This window comes from Arvicanthis niloticus, chromosome 28 (assembly GCF_011762505.2).
Source record: "Arvicanthis niloticus isolate mArvNil1 chromosome 28, mArvNil1.pat.X, whole genome shotgun sequence".
NCBI classification, from domain to species: Eukaryota; Metazoa; Chordata; class Mammalia; order Rodentia; family Muridae; genus Arvicanthis; species Arvicanthis niloticus.
In genome coordinates this window covers 14,597,183-14,615,713 of record NC_133436.1, presented here as the reverse complement: position 1 = coordinate 14,615,713, position 18,531 = coordinate 14,597,183, and the positions used below count along the sequence as shown (strand labels likewise).

Genomic DNA, 18,531 nt, shown 5'->3' with positions numbered 1-18,531 from the left:
ACAATTGGAGCAGGGACTGTCTCTGGCTCAGTTGCCTGTCACTGGATTCCCTTCCCTTAAATGGACTGCCAAGTTGGGTCTTAGTGGGAGAGAGGATGTGCTTAGTCCTATGATGACTGGATGTCTCAGACTACGATGGTACACAAGGGGGCTTCCCCTTCTCATCAGAGAAGGGGCGGGGAAGTGTGGGACTGGGAAGACAAGAAGGCCTGTGGGTGGTGATCAGGATGTAAAGTGAATGAATGAATGAATGAATGAGGAAGGAAGGAAAGAAGGAAAGAAGGAAGGAAAGAAGGAAGGAAAGAAGGAAGGAAGGAAGGAAGGAAGGAAGGAAGGAAGGAAGGAAGAAAAGGAGGGAAGGAAGGAAGGAAGGAAGGAAGAAAGAGCAAGCAAGCAGGCAGGCTGGCTGAGCAAACCATGAAGAGCAAGCCATGAAGAGTACACCAGTAAGCGGCACCACTCCATGACCTCTGCATCAGTTCTAGCCTCTAGGTTCCTGTCTTGAGGTCCTGCCCTGACTTCCCTCAATGATGGAGTGTGACCAGAGAATTGTAAGCTGGAATAACACCCTCCACCCAAGTCGTTTGAGCGATGCTTTATATTGCAGCAGTCGAGGCCTTAACTAGGACATGCACAGTATGGCTGGAGCAGTCTCTACTGGTGTCGTACTTCTGTGTCCACGAAGCCAGAGGTGAGGCTCCCGGGATGTTCATGTAAAGTAGCTCGATGGCTGAGCTCGAGGCTCTAAAGCATTCGTGGGCTTCCCCACCCCACCCACCCCTTTCTTTCCCTTCCTGTTTGGTTCCTTCTGTTCTCTCCCTTTTCTTTCCTGTGGTTCTAGGGATAGAACTGAGGTCCCCACAATAAGCCACTCAAGCATTCTAGCACCAACCTGTATACCAAAGCCCCCTGAAAGAGTTAAAATTTAGAAAATTCTCAAAAAAGTAACCATATTGAACATTCTTAAAGGGAACTATCACGAACACTAAAGAAATGTAGTCATCAACCAAAAATTTTTAAATGAGATTTAAGTAGGCCAATTGTAAATTAGGTGACATTGAAACTGAAAAGATTTTTTTTTAGCCAAAATTTACATTTAAAAATAGATTCATGGGGCTCCAGAGATGGCTCAGTGGTTAAGAGCGATTGCTACTTCCTTACAGCATCCAAGTTGGGTTCTCAACACCCACACTAGTGACTGACAGCTACTAATAGCTCCAACTGCAAGCGATCTGACAACCTGTACATATATGTGTATACATACATGTACACACATATACACATAAATAAAAAATAAATGCTTAAAAACATATTCATAACTTCATTTAAAATCCAGTATTTTAGTAGAACTTTAAATCCCATGAATACTGCATCGACTCACATAACTTTTGGTCCCACCAAGCTCTGAAGGAATTCTTCTCTATGTCCAGTTAAAAAATTTTAAAAAAGCAGCATTTCTAAGCTATCAAGCCAATAGCTTTAAAATGAATTTTGTAAATACCATCAACAGATGTTCACGGTGTACCATCAACCTTAACGGACCATCCACCTTAAGGGAATTTCCCGATGACATAAGACCACAGCTTACAATGGCCTATAGTGTTTACTGTGATTGACAGCCGTTGTGGGACCTTCGTAAGAGCAAATTGTTGCTGTCAGAACTAGAGCCCATCTATTTTAAAAACCATTTTGTTACCCACTCATGGAATTTGAAGTGTTATCTTAAATTCTGGATAACATTTTATCATTAGGTGACCGTTGGCTATTGGCTACTGACAACATTAGATGCTGGTGACTGTTGGCTATTGGTAACATTAGATGACAATGGCTGTTAAGAAGTGATGTCCTACTTTCCTCAGAATCTATAGCCCTAAGGTCAAACAGAAGCGTGACAGCAGGAACTTCCCATCGTCCTGGCCTCAGCACAACTGAAAACCCCTGTTTCTGATTGCATCACTATGTGTATCCTTTAAGTCCTAGGCTATTATCCAATCAGAGTCCCAACACAGGAGGTGATCACTGAAAAGTGATTAGTTTCAGCTACAACCAGACCTTTCTTTAACATTTCTTTCATTCTCATTAATAGAAAAGAAAGGGAAACCAAAAGAGAGCCGAAGTCCTGTGACTTTCCTCTGATATACACAGAGAATTGGACCCCATGAAAGAGTTTCCAGTCCCTGTCCCTCCCCTTCCCCCTCCCCCTCCCCCTCCCCTTTTCAGTCCCTGTACTACAGAACCACATGATTCTGATCTGACTTGATTCTGGCAGTCAAGCCTAAAGGCTGAGAAAGGCATGAAGAAAACACTCAAAACAGCTGAGAAACATTCTCACCAAAATGTACCCAGGTCGTTACAAACTCTTATTTTCTAGGGTACCATGCCTGACGTACACACGTACACACACACACACACACACACACACACACAGATGCACACACACAAGTTCACTTAAACAAGGCATCACTGGAACTACTCCGTGACTTCCCAACGCACTGGAGCTATTTCGAAATGACTATAACATAAATAGAATCAGAGTCGTTGACTTCACTAACTTCCTTTTAAGGACAGCCATGAGTTTGAGCGTTATAAAGCAGCAAATTTTGAGAGCATTGCCAAGGCACCCAAGAGGAATCAAAGAAGAAGGAGTTTGTCAAGCTTTCAATCCGTCCTCTGTTTTTTGTTTCTTTTTCTCAGGTTCTAAGAGCAGTAATAGTTAAAAAGTAAAAGCCCTAGAAGCCAACTAGTAAATGTTAATCTGTATTAACAAGCTAATTCAGGTTCAGCTGTCAAAACCACAAAGAGAATAAACAATGAAAACTATTAGTTGTGTCTCAGTGAACTATCAAATATGCCTTTCAATGCTATAAACTCAATCACTTAATTGTTTGAAAGAGTTAACTGGCAGAGAAGCAGCTATGACTCTCTGTCTATTTATGCCTCTGCCCACAGGCCATTTTCCAGGCTGAATAGTTGAATGCAGTACTGCAAACTCTTAAACCATCAGAAAGAAAGTAGAATATTGCCACCAGAGAACGTTTCCTACGGGACATACTAGCACCCCCTCCTTATGTATGCTAACTTTTACCAAGTTTGATTTATAGGAGAAAGAAAAAAAAAATGCTTTGCAAACTTATTGAATACTTTTTTCTGTCTCCGAGGGCTGCGTGTTCTTAGCTAAAATAGGCTCATTTTTAGCAAACACAGGGGCCAAAGAAATATTTAGTTCACTCACTCCAACGGTAAACAGGAAGGCAACCACTTACTCGTCCTTTGTGCCAGCATTCCACTATCTCCTCGTCAGTGTTCTTGCCTTCCAGGAGGGTGAGCTGCTGGGCCCAGGTTTTCAGAAGGGTGCTGAGCTGTTCCAGGGCCTGCTCGAGTTGGGTCACCTGGCTGGAGAACTCCTGCTCCGAGAGAGCCATTTCACTGACCAGATTCTCCAGGCTGCTCTGTGCTTGGAAGAGGCTGTCTTCCCACTGCCTCCAGTCGGCGCGCAGGGCCTGCATCTCCGAGTTTATAAGCTCACACCCACCGGCAGCTGTGTTCTGTTTCACAGCTGGGGCCAGCAACTCCACTCTGCTTAGGCGGCCTGCCCCGATCTCTCTGGAATCTATCAGCTCCTGTAATGGAATATTGCCATGGAAACCAAGGAGGCCCTTAGTCACTAGGGCTACCAGTTTTCAACATGTGGGCTGATCGAGACTCTGTCCTGCTATGAAGTTTGTGCAAATGTATACGGGGAACGGGAGTCAGTCGTTGCATCTATAGTCTCCTGAGATATATTAGCAGAAATCAGTCTCATGAGTGTCTGACTTATTGCAAAATCATGCAGGGCATCTCGGTGTCCTCACTGGCTGGACAGGGTCTACTTAGATATGTGGAAGTGTGGTGTTCAGCTCCTATAGACCTATAGACTAAAAAGAATCCTAGGAAGCCTTATTCCCCCTCATGTGGATGGACAAATGAACTGTGTCCTGTCTGTAGTCTCTGATTTTCATCATCTTCCATAGAAGGGTGTCTTAAATCTCATTTCATCCCTGCTGGGAGTCAGGCTGACCCACAGCAAGAAGAGAACTAGCCCGCCTCAATTGCAGACATTTCTGTACCTAAGGAGGCATTTTTATGGGCACTGAAGTTAACAATTCACAGACGAACGTAATTGAAAGTTTAAAGCAAGCGCTAGCCTGGGTTTGTTTATTGCTGGTGTTTCTGCCTGGGGGGGGGAGGGACTCACTAGAAATGTGACAATTCAGATACCATGTTTAGTGCTAAGGCTGACACAGAAAAGGGACTTTATGATGTAATTAGAATATTCATTGTGAAATAGGTAAGTCAGGTCAGATTCTTAAAAAAATCAGTGCTTCTAATGACATTTGTTCTTGCTAAAATGGTCATCTGGTGCATACACACTTATAACACATGTTATAAGTTGCTAAGGCTGGATTTTTGTCAGTATTAATGCAAAAGTATGTCTTCAGTCCTGGGTAGGTAGAAAAGAAGGAGATTATTAGGTATAGAAATAAGAGGAGGAAGAGGAAGAGGAAGAAGAGAAGGAGGAAGAGAAGGAGGAAGAGGAATAACAAGACCAATTACAAGCTAACCACAGAAAAGCAGGGCGCTGAGTTCATACGTGTATCATGGATGTGTGAAGCAGAATGGGTATTTTAACTAGTCCATATAACATGCTTTGCATTTCACTTAATTGCTCTGAGGTCAGTCTGTCTTCTCACATGTACAAACAATAGAGGCACACTTTGGTGTAGATCATTTACAGTGCCAAATTATATGTCGGTCAAAAGCACAATAATGTGAGAAGTAATTTTGCACATGTGTTCGTGTGTTCTTACACACCGTAATTTATGTGTATGCAGCCAACCTTTCTTGGCAGCAGGATTCTAAAAGTCATCTTTGTTTACCAGTACACAGAGTGGTTAAAAAATCGAAAACTTATAGCTTAGAAAGTGCCACATCTAACAAGAATGTTCTAGAATATAATATTCAACCTTACGAACGTTTTCAGAGTTGGACTTCGAAGAGTCTGCTGTCAAAGGTCACTTTCCTCCATTCCCTCAGATTCATTACCTCGGTTTCCTTTGGCGTGAGAACAGGTCTGTGCTTGCTGACTCTGGTTCCATTCGCATGGATTATCTTTGTGTTAGGGTCTGCACAAGTGTGTTATGCATGCGAGTATATAGGTGTGCGCAGCTTCTGCATGTGCATGCAGAGATTAGAACAGGACATCAAGAGTCTTCCTCTGTCTCTCTGCTTTGCTTTCTTGAGTTCAGATATCTCAAAAAACCAGAAGCTCACAGTTTTTGTTCGGCTGACAACCACCTGTGTCCACTCAACAGTGTTGGGGTTACAGGCTCCCAGTTATGCCCAGGTATTTACATGGGTGCTGAGAATTAAGATGTGAGACTACATGTTTGTAGAGCAAGTGTTCCTATACAGGGAGCCATCTCCTCAGCCCTAATCCAGATCTTCAATTAGGGCATTGTAATCGACTGTGCCTTAAATTGGATTTTGCATAGGTTTTCTTGTCATGTATTTGAACTCTTTACACACACACACATATGCACCCACGCACGCACACACGTGCATGTGCTCATGCCTCCATCCATGCAGGCGTTGTGCTTCCACATCACATATTCTGAGTGATGGATCCTGCAGGATGGTTGTGGTCTGAGGGTCAAAGGGCAGGAGTGGTACTTTCTTTACCTCCTCAAAGGTTTTTCAAATTAACTTTTCACAAGCTTGATTTACCACTGCTGGTTCCTCTTCTTTGCCTGCCATTCCTTCCTAAATCCATGCAACCTGGTAGGCGCATCTCTCCCCTGCTGTGGAAATGTCTTTCAGGCTTGCCAAAGAGCCCAACTGTCAGACCTAGAGGCAACCTTCAGTGTCAGCAGGGACAGGGACCGTGCATTTCTCCTCTTTTGTCCTCTCTTTCAAAACTCGGTTAATCTTTAAGCACAGCTGGGTTTGGGAGTTATGACTCTTATTCTTTTCGCTAGATATGTCATAGATCCGTCCTGTCCTGGGACTTCAACTCCAGACTATGTGGTAGTAGTTGATATTATGCCTCTTCAAATGAGCTTCCTGACCTTAAACAATGATGTCAGAAGTCAGTGCCTCCTGGACTTTACTTCCCCCTGGTGGTGCAAGTTTGACCTGCTCATCACTAAACTTCACATCGCAGGCTTCTTACTCTATATGTACCTATGTTCCCTAAGTACGGTCTCCATTAACTTGGTGTAAAGACTTGTTTGTTTGTGTCCTTGATTATTTATTTTTATTGATTTTTAAAATTTCTTTTGATACAGGGTTTCCCAATGCATTCCTTACTGGTCTATGACTTACTGTGCAGACCAGGGTGATGTTGAACCTGTGGGAGTCCTCTTGGCTCTCGTCTTAAGTACTCACGTGTGTGGCATCATGCCTGGCTTACGCTTGACTTTGGCACTCCATCACAAACCAATCCCTCCCTTTCCCAAACTCACTGAACTTTCTTGTTGAGCGCACTCCATGGCCAGGCATGATGCTCAAATATATATATCTGTCTCAATTTGGCCTCCAAAGCACCTTAGTGCTGGTTCTGGAAATTTATAGAATTTTTTTAAAAAAATTCTTTTCTGTATTTCCAATGAGACTTGAGGGCCTTGACCAAAGTGACTTTTCCAAAAACATAGCTAGAAAGTCAGGAGATGAAAGATGCTATGGAATGCCCTTTGGCTTCAGAGCCTAAACTTGAAAAGACTTTTATGCTCTTGGCTACACTGGTTTTGTGAGCCCGGTAGGGTACAATTTTCTGAGTCTTTCCGACTACAGTAATATGCACATCTGCATATAGAAACACATACAGGCAAGGCCACAATTTGCTCATAACTGAAACTAAATTTCTTGCAATTATTTTCTTAAACTTTGTGTTTAGAATTACTGATGCAAGGAATAATAAAGCATCAACCAAAACCAGGAAGAAAACATTAAAAACAAACAAACAAACAAACAAACACACCCCAGAATCTTATCTACCAAGTCTTTATCACAAATCTGCCACCGTACTGAAGATCCTATGGATCAACACAGAAAAATGTCGGCCCGGGTGCTCACCTTAAGTTTCAACAGCTTTTTCTGGGTAGCTGATGAATCCCCAGATGTGTCTGACCACCGGTGAAGCTCTTCCTTGGCTGAGTGAAGCCAATCTGTGAATTCCTGGACAGCATCTAAATACATGAGGTGGTCTTTCACAAGGTCCTCCACTGTTCTCATTTTCTCCTAGTTAACAGAGAAAGCGTGTGAGCAGTAGTAGTCACTGAGAAAATGAGATTGTGAAATGACACTCGATAGAGGTTTGCACGTAGCTCAGAAGACTTCAGTTTTACTCTTGGATTCCCTGTGAGTTTAATATCTTATAAAGAAGCCATTACTTGGGAAGCAAAGCCAGGCCAGTCTCTGTGAGTATGAGGTCACCCTAGTCTACATGGGGAACTCCCAGGGCAGCCATGAATGTACAGTGAAATTTTGTCTCAAAAGAAGAGAAGAAAGAGAGAAAGAAAGCATAAGTCTAACACTGCAGAGTTTTGAGAAAAACTATTTTCCTCAAGTCTAGAAAGTTATAGTTTGTAGCACTGCATAAAGAGCCATGCTTAATAAATGCTGACTAATAGCTCTCACAAATTAATTAATCATAACTATTATAATTAACACGGTTACCATTATCATTAGTTATAACAACATTTTCCAATGCACTAAATCCTTTCTACATCAGCAGGAGATGCACCAGCTAAGAGACAGGCTAATAACACTCCAAAGCGTACATTCAAAGAAAGTTAGGGCTCAGAGTTCAAACTTGCATCTTTCTGACTCAAAGATAAAAATAAGGGTAAACAAACATCTATGTTGACAATGACAGCGCTGACAACTCAGAGTTCTCAAAAGGCAAATGAAAGGAAGGGGACACAGGCACAAATCCCAGCTCATTCACTTCTATAGCATTCACAAGTATGTAAAAGCAAATTATATATATGGAATTCTTTTCAATTTCTGAAGATTCCCAAATATATATTTATACGTATTATATATATACACACTTATTATACATATATATACTTATACTTATATATACACACATATATATATACATATATATATATTCTTATTCATACACACACACACACGGCTAGAGTTTAGAGACTAAGAAAATGTAAGTGTGATGGTTTGTATGTGCTCGGCACTATTAGAAGGTGTAGCCATGATCCAGTAGGTGTGCCCTTTTTGGAGCAGGTGTGGCACTGTGGCTGTGGGCTTTAAGACCCTCATCCTAGCTGTCTGGAAGCCAGTATTTTCCTAGCAGCCTCCAGCACCAGGCCTGCCTGGATGCACCATGCTCCCGCCTTGATGATAATGGACTGAACCTCTGAACCTGTAAGCCAGCCCCAATTAAATGTTGTCCTTATAAGACTTGCCTTGGTCATGGTATCTGTTCATAGCAGTAAAACCCTAACTAAGACAATAGGTTTTGTTACTGGATAAATAAAATAAACTCAATTCGTCTACACAGTTGGAATCTGAGAAGTAAGAAAAGTCAGATTTAAAATAACAAACGTAAATGCAGGGGAAACACAGACTACCAGCTGATGCTCCGTCTTGAAAGAAAAATGGGTGAGTCTAATGATACGGATAATAAGGACAAAAATAAAAAGTAGAGAACCTTGCCAGGGCTGCAGAGAGCAGTGACTGGGGATCCTCATGTTTGTTTGTAAGTTAGTCTTTAGGCTAGCATACACAGTAATGGACTCTGTCATAGCACCTTCATACACATGTATCATTACACGTTTCTTTCATTCTCCTCCCCCATAGCCCTCCCACATGTCCTCCCCCTCAGTTTGCCTGATCCCCTGACTTCTGTGTTCCCATTTGTACTCCCTCTATTTCCTTCTATTCTGGAAAATGATCTTTATGGGACCCCTGTCCACATAGCTTCAGACCAGCCAGATCCAGTAATCCAACCCATGTGAAGTTCCTTACCTGCGCTATGAAGCTTTTGAATCTAAAGCATCTCACCTTGGCCACGGTCATTATGTCCTGAAATTGTGTCCTCAGTTCCTCCTGGCCAGCCTCTTTGAAGGACTCATCCTGGGTCTTCTGGTACAGCTCCCTGGACTTTGCTGCGAGATGCTGCAGAGCTCCTGTGTGGTCCTCCGCCTCGGACACAATGGACTGAAAGTGGTCCAGCAAGGAAAATTTCTCCTTGAGCCCCGGCTGCAGCTGTAAAGGATGCTCTACTTTCTGGTCCACTGACTCCATCCACTGCTCCAGCTGGTTTTTCTTCTCCAGATAGTCATTCCATTGGTCAATCACAGACTCCAGAGTGCTGGAATAGGGGTCACACACTGTAAAACTGAGTTTCAATTGTGTTTTGGTGTCTCTACCAAAACACAATTATAGGGCCAAGGGATCTATCTGTTTAAAGTGCTTTGCTGAGTATTATTGCAATGAAATATTGCTTTGAGGGTAGGGAGAAACTTTTTTTTTATCTTCCATAATTAGAATATGATTTCTTCAAAAAAGTTAACTTTAAATTAATTAGTTAATTAGTTAAAATTTTAATTTAAAGGTAGAATTTTAAGCAAGCTGCTGTCGTGCATGCACACACGTGTGCGCGCGCACACACACACACACACACACAACCTAGACATATATCTTTCAAATGCTAATTGTCTCAAGTGAACAGATAATTCATATATTATACTGTGGTTACAAAAGTCAGCACTACACTATTAATTAAATTCTGCTTAGCACAAACCAATTCTTAAATTTTCTTGTGCAAAGTCTATATTACTAATATCAGATGTAGTTACTTATTCACTCACAGCTAAGTTTGAGGTGTTTTGCCCAGGTAAATAATAGTTTAATACTATGCACACATAAAGGCCAATTTTTTTTGTGTTAAACCTGTGACTGAATGAAGACTCAATGTATTTATGGGAAATATAGTCACAAATTAACAGTCAGGTCACCAGATTTCCTAATAGAAAAATAAATGGTCTCCAGAATGACATAAGAAAAGGCTTCTATTATTAAACTTTATGATAATCTCCCCTCATCTCTCCCCTCCACTCCTCCATCCCTTTCTCGTCTCTATCCTTCCCTCTGTCTTCCTTGTTTCACTCCCTTCTTACTTTCATCCTCTCTCTCTGTCATCCCTCCCCCCCCACCACCACCACTCAAACTCAAGACCTATAGCTTGCTAGGAAGTAATTAACAGACCAGAACACAGACTATCCTACATTCACGCTGAGTGAATGCCCCTAGCATCTCTTGCTTAGTAACCCGCTTTTCCCTAATCAGGATAACAGAGTCAATGAACTTCCATCACTTGTTCAAATTGTTTCTTCTGTATTAGTATGTATCAGTATTCTGTATTGGTATGATCATGTAGTCTCCTAGAATCCTATCATATCAGACTCATAGGCTCATAGAGTCCTATCCTTCCTGAGAGTTTCTGAAAAGTCTAAATCAATGTCATACTCTGGAAGCCACCAAACACACTTTCTTCTGCCACATCTCAGAGTCTTTTGAAAACTCTTGGTAATACAGTCTGAGTCAGAGCCTCTGGAATGTGTACTTCTCCGCAGCTCTGATCTCCTAGCAGGCAAAAAGGATTTATCTTGGCTTTTTTTTTTTTTTTTTTTTTTGCCATAATCATTGCAACAAGGAAACCACCCAGCCTGTAGCTGTCAGATTTAATTTCTTGCCAAAATAAGAGTCAGAGCTCTGAATCTGTTTCGTGGATTTAACATTTTGCCGTAACATCTGAAAAACAAAAAAATCTCCCGCATCCCTACTCAGTTCTACAAAGCTGAAAGCTGGCCCATTGCCAACCACTGGGATGTTATTTATGCTCCACGGCCTACGATAGAATGGGAGAACCCCCCCTCCCCCAGAGGATCTCTCTTTTCTTTGCTGATCACTAGGAGTTATGACAGAGATGCCATGTCCTGTTTGCCTAGAAAGCCACTTTCTCTTACTGTGAAAACCAAGAACTGAAGCAAAGAGGCAAACAAAACCCACACTGATGTTAGATGTCCCTGTACTGCCTGCGTGGTAGGACACAGCTGCTGGGTGTTTTTGGACCTGTGAATGCCATCTTCTGTTTATATATTTGCTGTGGACACTTTGGAACCCACTTCTGGAATCTGGAGATAGTAGAGAACTTCCAGAATATGGATTCTGGGAGATGTTCTAGTCTAATTCTCAGTGGTAGTTATTTATCCAATGAGATAATTGTATATGTACAGATAATTTGAGAGAAGATTCAGGGAAGGTGCAGGCTTCCATTCATAACAAACAAGGACACAATTCTTTTCTCTACCTCTTCATCAGTAACGGACACAGGGCAGGCCTAGGTTCCCTTCCTTTCTTTCCCATCTTTATTCTTTCTTTCCTTTTTTCCTATCAACTAAGATTAATTTTGAAAGCTGTGTTTATTTATAGGGGCATATTGTATTTCAATACATGGATATGTGTTTGAATCAAACTAAGCGCAACATTTCTTGACAAGGTTCATTCAACGGTGAGACTTTCCACTACATTCCCTCCTAGGTTTTTGAATTGTGTGCTACATAATTGTGATCTTTCCTTATCCTGCTGTCTATGGGTCACTGAGGATTCTTTTGCTCCCATCTATCTATATTTGTATGCAGTGAGCATCCATACCTATCCTGTCTCCCTGGCATGTTCTCTGGTCTCTGGTAATCTGTGAACCTCACTGGATCACCTTTATGTTGGGAGCCGACTTTAGTAGAAAGCGGCTGGATCAACTTTGCAGCCATCTGGAACCATATACCCTGATGAAAGACTTGGTTGTCAAAAGCCTATAACAGCTGAAGCACACTCTGATAAATATCTTGTTTATCCCACATAGTTTGTTTTGCTGTTTAGTGACCTCAGCTGTATGGTGCACGTGGTAAAATGTTTTCACCTGTGTTCTCCTACTTGTGTATATAAATACCTCAGAATTCCCTTCAATAGGAGAGACTTGAGAAAATAGAAGAGAGACTTGAGAAAATAGAAGAGACTGAATCACACCCTGCCTTGTCTTCATTCTTTGTGTCTCTTGCCCCAAGAGCCACACTCTCTCTTGACCAGAGCACTTAGCCCCAAAGCGTTGAGGCAAAAGTGTTGAGGAAAAGTGTTGAGGCAGAGTGTGGGCCACAACATTAGTGGTGCCTGAACAGGGACTCCAGTAAGCAGGATACAGTGGAAGACACCCTGCGCTGGAGAACCAGTGGATTGACAGAGTCTCAATGTTAGAGCTCCAGTAAGCGGGATACAGTGAAGGACACCACGGGAATTGGAAGCGGTCATCCTCACTCCTGGGCTGGAGAACTAGTCGACTGACGGAGCTGGCTGAATTCGGAAGTGAAACAAAGGTGATTGCATAGTAACAAAAACGGGGCAAGAAATAAGTAAGCAAAAACAGATGAAAAAGGTTTTAAAGATGCAAGGAGTAAATTGCAGGCTGCTCTGAGTCAAGAGAGCCAAACAGATAGATAAAGGTTATAATAACGAAAATGGGGCAAGAAATAAGTGAGTAAAAACAGATGAAAAAGGCTTTAAAGACTCGAGGAATAAATAGAAGGCTGCTCTAGACAGAGAGCTAAGCAGAATGATAATGTTAATTGATTTAACTTTCAAAATGGGTGTGATTCTGAGTTGTATAATATTTTTCTGGATAAAAACTCAATGTAAAGGTTTTTCTGGTTACTGGCTTAAGGAAAGGTTAATTTGGAAAAAAAAGGTTTTTCTATGAGTTTTCTGATGAGGTCATTAAGGTAGTAGTTATGTCTTCCAGAATTATATGGATCAGACATGACAGAGGTAGGCCTCCAGAACACTAGATTTCAGAGAATCAAAATAATTATCTTGATACTAAACCTTGTTTTGAGATTTGTATATTGCAGAATACACAGCTTTGGAGAATGAATCTTATCACCTGCATGTTCACTGATGCCCTGGACTTCCAGCTGGATGCAGTTAAGACAGACTTCAGATGCTTATCAATTTACCCTTCCCCTCATCCCTCTTCTAATATCTCAACGCCCATGTTCAGCCTGAAGAAGTTAATGAGGAGTTGGCTCCCCAATTCCCTGGACTTGGGGACTGAGTTGGTTAATATTAGGCTGTCTTTATCTGTATAATTGTTACTAAGCTAATGCAAAATTCAAGGATTTCATTGGTATAAATTTGTGGGTACAAGGCTTAGACCTTTCACTTCTCCAACAGGGGAAGTTGTGTGTTGCCTTAAAGAGTGTTGCTTTTATATCAACGGTTTAGATATTAAGTCTCTTGTCTTTCGGGTTCATGCTGTTCAAACTGATGGCTTTGGTTCGGCAACAGATAACAAATGAAACCCATACAGGTCCGCTATTACAGGCTGGAAGTAGGGGACTCTGAAACCTCTGTCATCAAGATTGACGAGGATTAACCCCTAATTTACGCGCTAAGCCGGATAGCCAATGACAGGTAAGAGAGCATATCAGAGACCCTTGCCCCTAAAATAAGGGAGGCCTCACCATCTTAAGTGAGGCTGGAGTCCTTTGTTCCAACCTAGGACAGGCACGGTTTCCGTAAGTTTTCCCAGCCTTCCCTTTTGAAAAAAATTTAAAAAGGGGGACCTGTTGAGAGCCGACTTTAGTAGAAAGTGGCTGGATCAACTTTGCAGCCATCTGGAACCATATACCCTGATGAAAGACTTGGTTGTCAAAAGCCTATAACAGCTGAAGCACACTCTGATAAATATCTTGTTTATCCCACATAGCTTGTTTTGCTGTTTAGTGACCTCAGCTGTATGGTGCACGTGGTAAAATGTTTTCACCTGTGTTCTCCTACTTGTGTATATAAATACCTCAGAATTCCCTTCAATAGGAGAGACTTGAGAAAATAGAAGAGAGACTTGAGAAAATAGAAGAGACTGAATCACACCCTGCCTTGTCTTCATTCTTTGTGTCTCTTGCCCCAAGAGCCACACTCTCTCTTGACCAGAGCACTTAGCCCCAAAGCGTTGAGGCAAAAGTGTTGAGGAAAAGTGTTGAGGCAGAGTGTGGGCCACAACATTAGTGGTGCCTGAACAGGGACTCCAGTAAGCAGGATACAGTGGAAGACACCCTGCGCTGGAGAACCAGTGGATTGACAGAGTCTCAATGTTAGAGCTCCAGTAAGCGGGATACAGTGAAGGACACCACGGGAATTGGAAGCGGTCATCCTCACTCCTGGGCTGGAGAACTAGTCGACTGACGGAGCTGGCTGAATTCGGAAGTGAAACAAAGGTGATTGCATAGTAACAAAAACGGGGCAAGAAATAAGTAAGCAAAAACAGATGAAAAAGGTTTTAAAGATGCAAGGAGTAAATTGCAGGCTGCTCTGAGTCAAGAGAGCCAAACAGATAGATAAAGGTTATAATAACGAAAATGGGGCAAGAAATAAGTGAGTAAAAACAGATGAAAAAGGCTTTAAAGACTCGAGGAATAAATAGAAGGCTGCTCTAGACAGAGAGCTAAGCAGAATGATAATGTTAATTGATTTAACTTTCAAAATGGGTGTGATTCTGAGTTGTATAATATTTTTCTGGATAAAAACTCAATGTAAAGGTTTTTCTGGTTACTGGCTTAAGGAAAGGTTAATTTGGAAAAAAAAGGTTTTTCTATGAGTTTTCTGATGAGGTCATTAAGGTAGTAGTTATGTCTTCCAGAATTATATGGATCAGACATGACAGAGGTAGGCCTCCAGAACACTAGATTTCAGAGAATCAAAATAATTATCTTGATACTAAACCTTGTTTTGAGATTTGTATATTGCAGAATACACAGCTTTGGAGAATGAATCTTATCACCTGCATGTTCACTGATGCCCTGGACTTCCAGCTGGATGCAGTTAAGACAGACTTCAGATGCTTATCAATTTACCCTTCCCCTCATCCCTCTTCTAATATCTCAACGCCCATGTTCAGCCTGAAGAAGTTAATGAGGAGTTGGCTCCCCAATTCCCTGGACTTGGGGACTGAGTTGGTTAATATTAGGCTGTCTTTATCTGTATAATTGTTACTAAGCTAATGCAAAATTCAAGGATTTCATTGGTATAAATTTGTGGGTACAAGGCTTAGACCTTTCACTTCTCCAACAGGGGAAGTTGTGTGTTGCCTTAAAGAGTGTTGCTTTTATATCAACGGTTTAGATATTAAGTCTCTTGTCTTTCGGGTTCATGCTGTTCAAACTGATGGCTTTGGTTCGGCAACAGATAACAAATGAAACCCATACAGGTCCGCTATTACAGGCTGGAAGTAGGGGACTCTGAAACCTCTGTCATCAAGATTGACGAGGATTAACCCCTAATTTACGCGCTAAGCCGGATAGCCAATGACAGGTAAGAGAGCATATCAGAGACCCTTGCCCCTAAAATAAGGGAGGCCTCACCATCTTAAGTGAGGCTGGAGTCCTTTGTTCCAACCTAGGACAGGCACGGTTTCCGTAAGTTTTCCCAGCCTTCCCTTTTGAAAAAAATTTAAAAAGGGGGACCTGTTGAGAGCCGACTTTAGTAGAAAGTGGCTGGATCAACTTTGCAGCCATCTGGAACCATATACCCTGATGAAAGACTTGGTTGTCAAAAGCCTATAACAGCTGAAGCACACTCTGATAAATATCTTGTTTATCCCACATAGCTTGTTTTGCTGTTTAGTGACCTCAGCTGTATGGTGCACGTGGTAAAATGTTTTCACCTGTGTTCTCCTACTTGTGTATATAAATACCTCAGAATTCCCTTCAATAGGAGAGACTTGAGAAAATAGAAGAGAGACTTGAGAAAATAGAAGAGACTGAATCACACCCTGCCTTGTCTTCATTCTTTGTGTCTCTTGCCCCAAGAGCCACACTCTCTCTTGACCAGAGCACTTAGCCCCAAAGCGTTGAGGCAAAAGTGTTGAGGCAGAATGTGGGCCTCAACACCTTTAGAGATTCCACATCTGGGTGGGATCAGACCATAATGTAACAGCTCTAAAGACTTTGGAATACAACATATAACAAGGACACATGCTTCACTGTGTTCACGGCAGCCTTATTTATAATAGCCAGAAGCTGGCAAAAACCCAGATGTCCTTCAACAGAGGGATGGATACAGAAAATGTGGTACACTTACACAAAGGAGTACTACTCAGCTAGTAAAAACAATGAGTTCATGAAATTTTTAGGCAAAAGGATGGAACTAGAAAATATCCTCAGTGAAGTAACCCAGTCACAAAAAACAAACAACAAACAAACAAACAAAAAAACCAGACATGGTATGCACTCGCTGATAAGTGGATATTAGCCCAAAAGCTTTGAATACCCAAGATACAATTCACAGACCACATGAAGCCCAAGAAGGAAGACCAGTGTGGATGCTTCTGTCCTTCTTAGAAGGAGAAACAAAATACTCATGGGAGAAAATACAGAGACAAAATGTGGAGCAGAGACAGAAGAAAAGGCCATCCACAGACTGCCTTACCCAACGATCCATCCCATATACAAACACCAAACCTAGACACTATTGCAGATGCCAAGAAGTGCTTGCTGACAGGAGCCTGATATAGCTGTCTCCTGAGAGGCTCTGCCAGAGCCTGAGAAATACAGAGACAGATGCTCGCAGCCAACCATTGGACTGAGCACAGGGTCCCCAATGGAGGAGTTAGAGAAAGGACTGGAGGAGCTGAAGGGTTTGCAACCCATAGGAAGAACAACAATATCAACCAACCAGACCCCCCCCCCCGCCCCCAGAGCTCCCAGGAACTAAACCACCAACAAAAGAGTACACATGGAGAGACCCATGGCTCCAGCTACATATGTAGCAGAGGATTGCCTTGTCAGGCATCAATGGGAGGAGAGGCCGTTGGTCCTAGGAAAGCTCAATGCCCCAGTGTAGGGGAATGCCAGGGAGGTGGGAGTGGTTGGGTGGGTGGGAGAGCACCCTCATGGAAGCAGGGAGGGATGAGATAGGGGGTTTCTGGAGGAGAAACTGGGAAAAGGGATAATATTTGAAATGTAAATAAATAAAATATCAAAAAAAAAAAAAAGGCTTCAGAATGGGTTAATGATTGGTCACATGAGAACATTCCCCACTTTGTAGAATTTCAGCTTCCCAAGGCTTAGACACTAAATGCCTGGATATCTGCATCATTGTGCTAACCAGAAAACTCCACACACATCCACCCTACATCACCAGCTCGGTGTGATAACTCCAGAGTGAGGAACAGATGCATGCTTTAAGCTCAATTATTAGCACTACAATTTACTGATAACAATTCCCTGCATATGCCTTTAAACAGCTAAGAGCTATTAAAGAATTGCTTGACTTATTATTAAATATCCTTTAAATATTCTCCACTTAAAATGAGACCTTTCTTAAGCTTGTGTTATGTGCGAGGTTCCATGAGGGACACTGGGTGGAGGTTGTGGGGTTAGAAGAATGGACAAAAATATTTGAAAAGAAAACACAGAAGCAAAGCACACTGACATACCAGCACTAGTCTCTGCCCCATGGGGAATATAGCACAGGCAAAGACAGGCAATGCCTGCACATAACAAAAATAACATACTTGCTAATTCCACTGCAGGCTGCCTAGATGCTGCACCATGACTTTAGGAAACTGATGGGTTTTGTTTGGGCAAATAAGCACTTAGGGAAGATTATTGCACCTTTGCACATGGACAGCAGAACTCATGACATCACTCCATGCCTTTTTGAGCATCTCCAGCTGATCCTGAATTGCCTGCTGACCTTCCTTGTTGCTGCTTTTTAAGGCCTGGTCCCCTTTTCCAATGGCCATATTCAACTTTATTTCTCCTTCGCCTTTCATAAGGAGAATGTCCTGGGGAGGGAGGGGGAGAGAAGGAAATGTCAGTGGGAGTATGAAAACCTGCTATGCTAAACAATGACTGCTTCCTAAAACTAAGAAGCTGAAGTCTGAAGTGAGTTCAGTTCACAAGCATGAAAATCTGAATTTAATCCCCAGAGCCCATATAAAAGAATCCACATAAAGACCTGGACCCTTGGGGATCTCAGAGACTGAACCACCAACCAAAGAACATACACGGACTGGACCTAGGCCTCCCGGATATATGTAACAGATGTGTGGTTTGGTCTTCATGTGGGTCCCGAACAACTGGAACAGGGGGCTATCCCAAAAGCTGTTGCCTGTGTGTGGGGGATATGTTCTTCTAGCTAGGCTGCCTTGTTTGCCCTCAGTGGGAGAGCATGTGCCGAGCCCCACAGAGACTTGATGTGCCAGGGTGGAGGATATCTGGGGGGAGGGGCATTTGCTCAGAGAAGAAGGGGAGGAGGAATAAGGAGAAGAATTGTGGGAGAGGGTGACTGGGAGGTGGGCACTGAGTGGGATGTAAAGTAAATAAGTTAAATTTATTTATTTTTTTTTTTACTTTTTTTTTCTGGGAGTGGTGGCATGTGACTGTATTCTTAGCTCTGGGAGGCAGAGAGAGATAG

General features: G+C 42.3%; 1 protein-coding gene across 3 annotated transcripts in view; it reads right to left on the bottom strand.

The window, feature by feature from the left end:
* The window catches only part of Syne1 (spectrin repeat containing nuclear envelope protein 1), a 478,529-nt gene that overhangs the window by 244,403 nt on the left and 215,595 nt on the right, over nucleotides 1-18,531 (bottom strand). For all 3 annotated transcript variants that reach the window (XM_076926749.1, XM_076926750.1, XM_076926751.1), the window contains 4 exons: nucleotides 17,727-17,899; nucleotides 9,064-9,373; nucleotides 7,111-7,275; nucleotides 3,264-3,620 (listed from right to left, as the gene is read on the bottom strand). In XM_076926749.1, coding sequence (XP_076782864.1) covers nucleotides 3,264-3,620; nucleotides 7,111-7,275; nucleotides 9,064-9,373; nucleotides 17,727-17,899 — 1,005 coding nt within the window. The remainder of the gene's footprint in view (nucleotides 1-3,263; nucleotides 3,621-7,110; nucleotides 7,276-9,063; nucleotides 9,374-17,726; nucleotides 17,900-18,531) is intronic.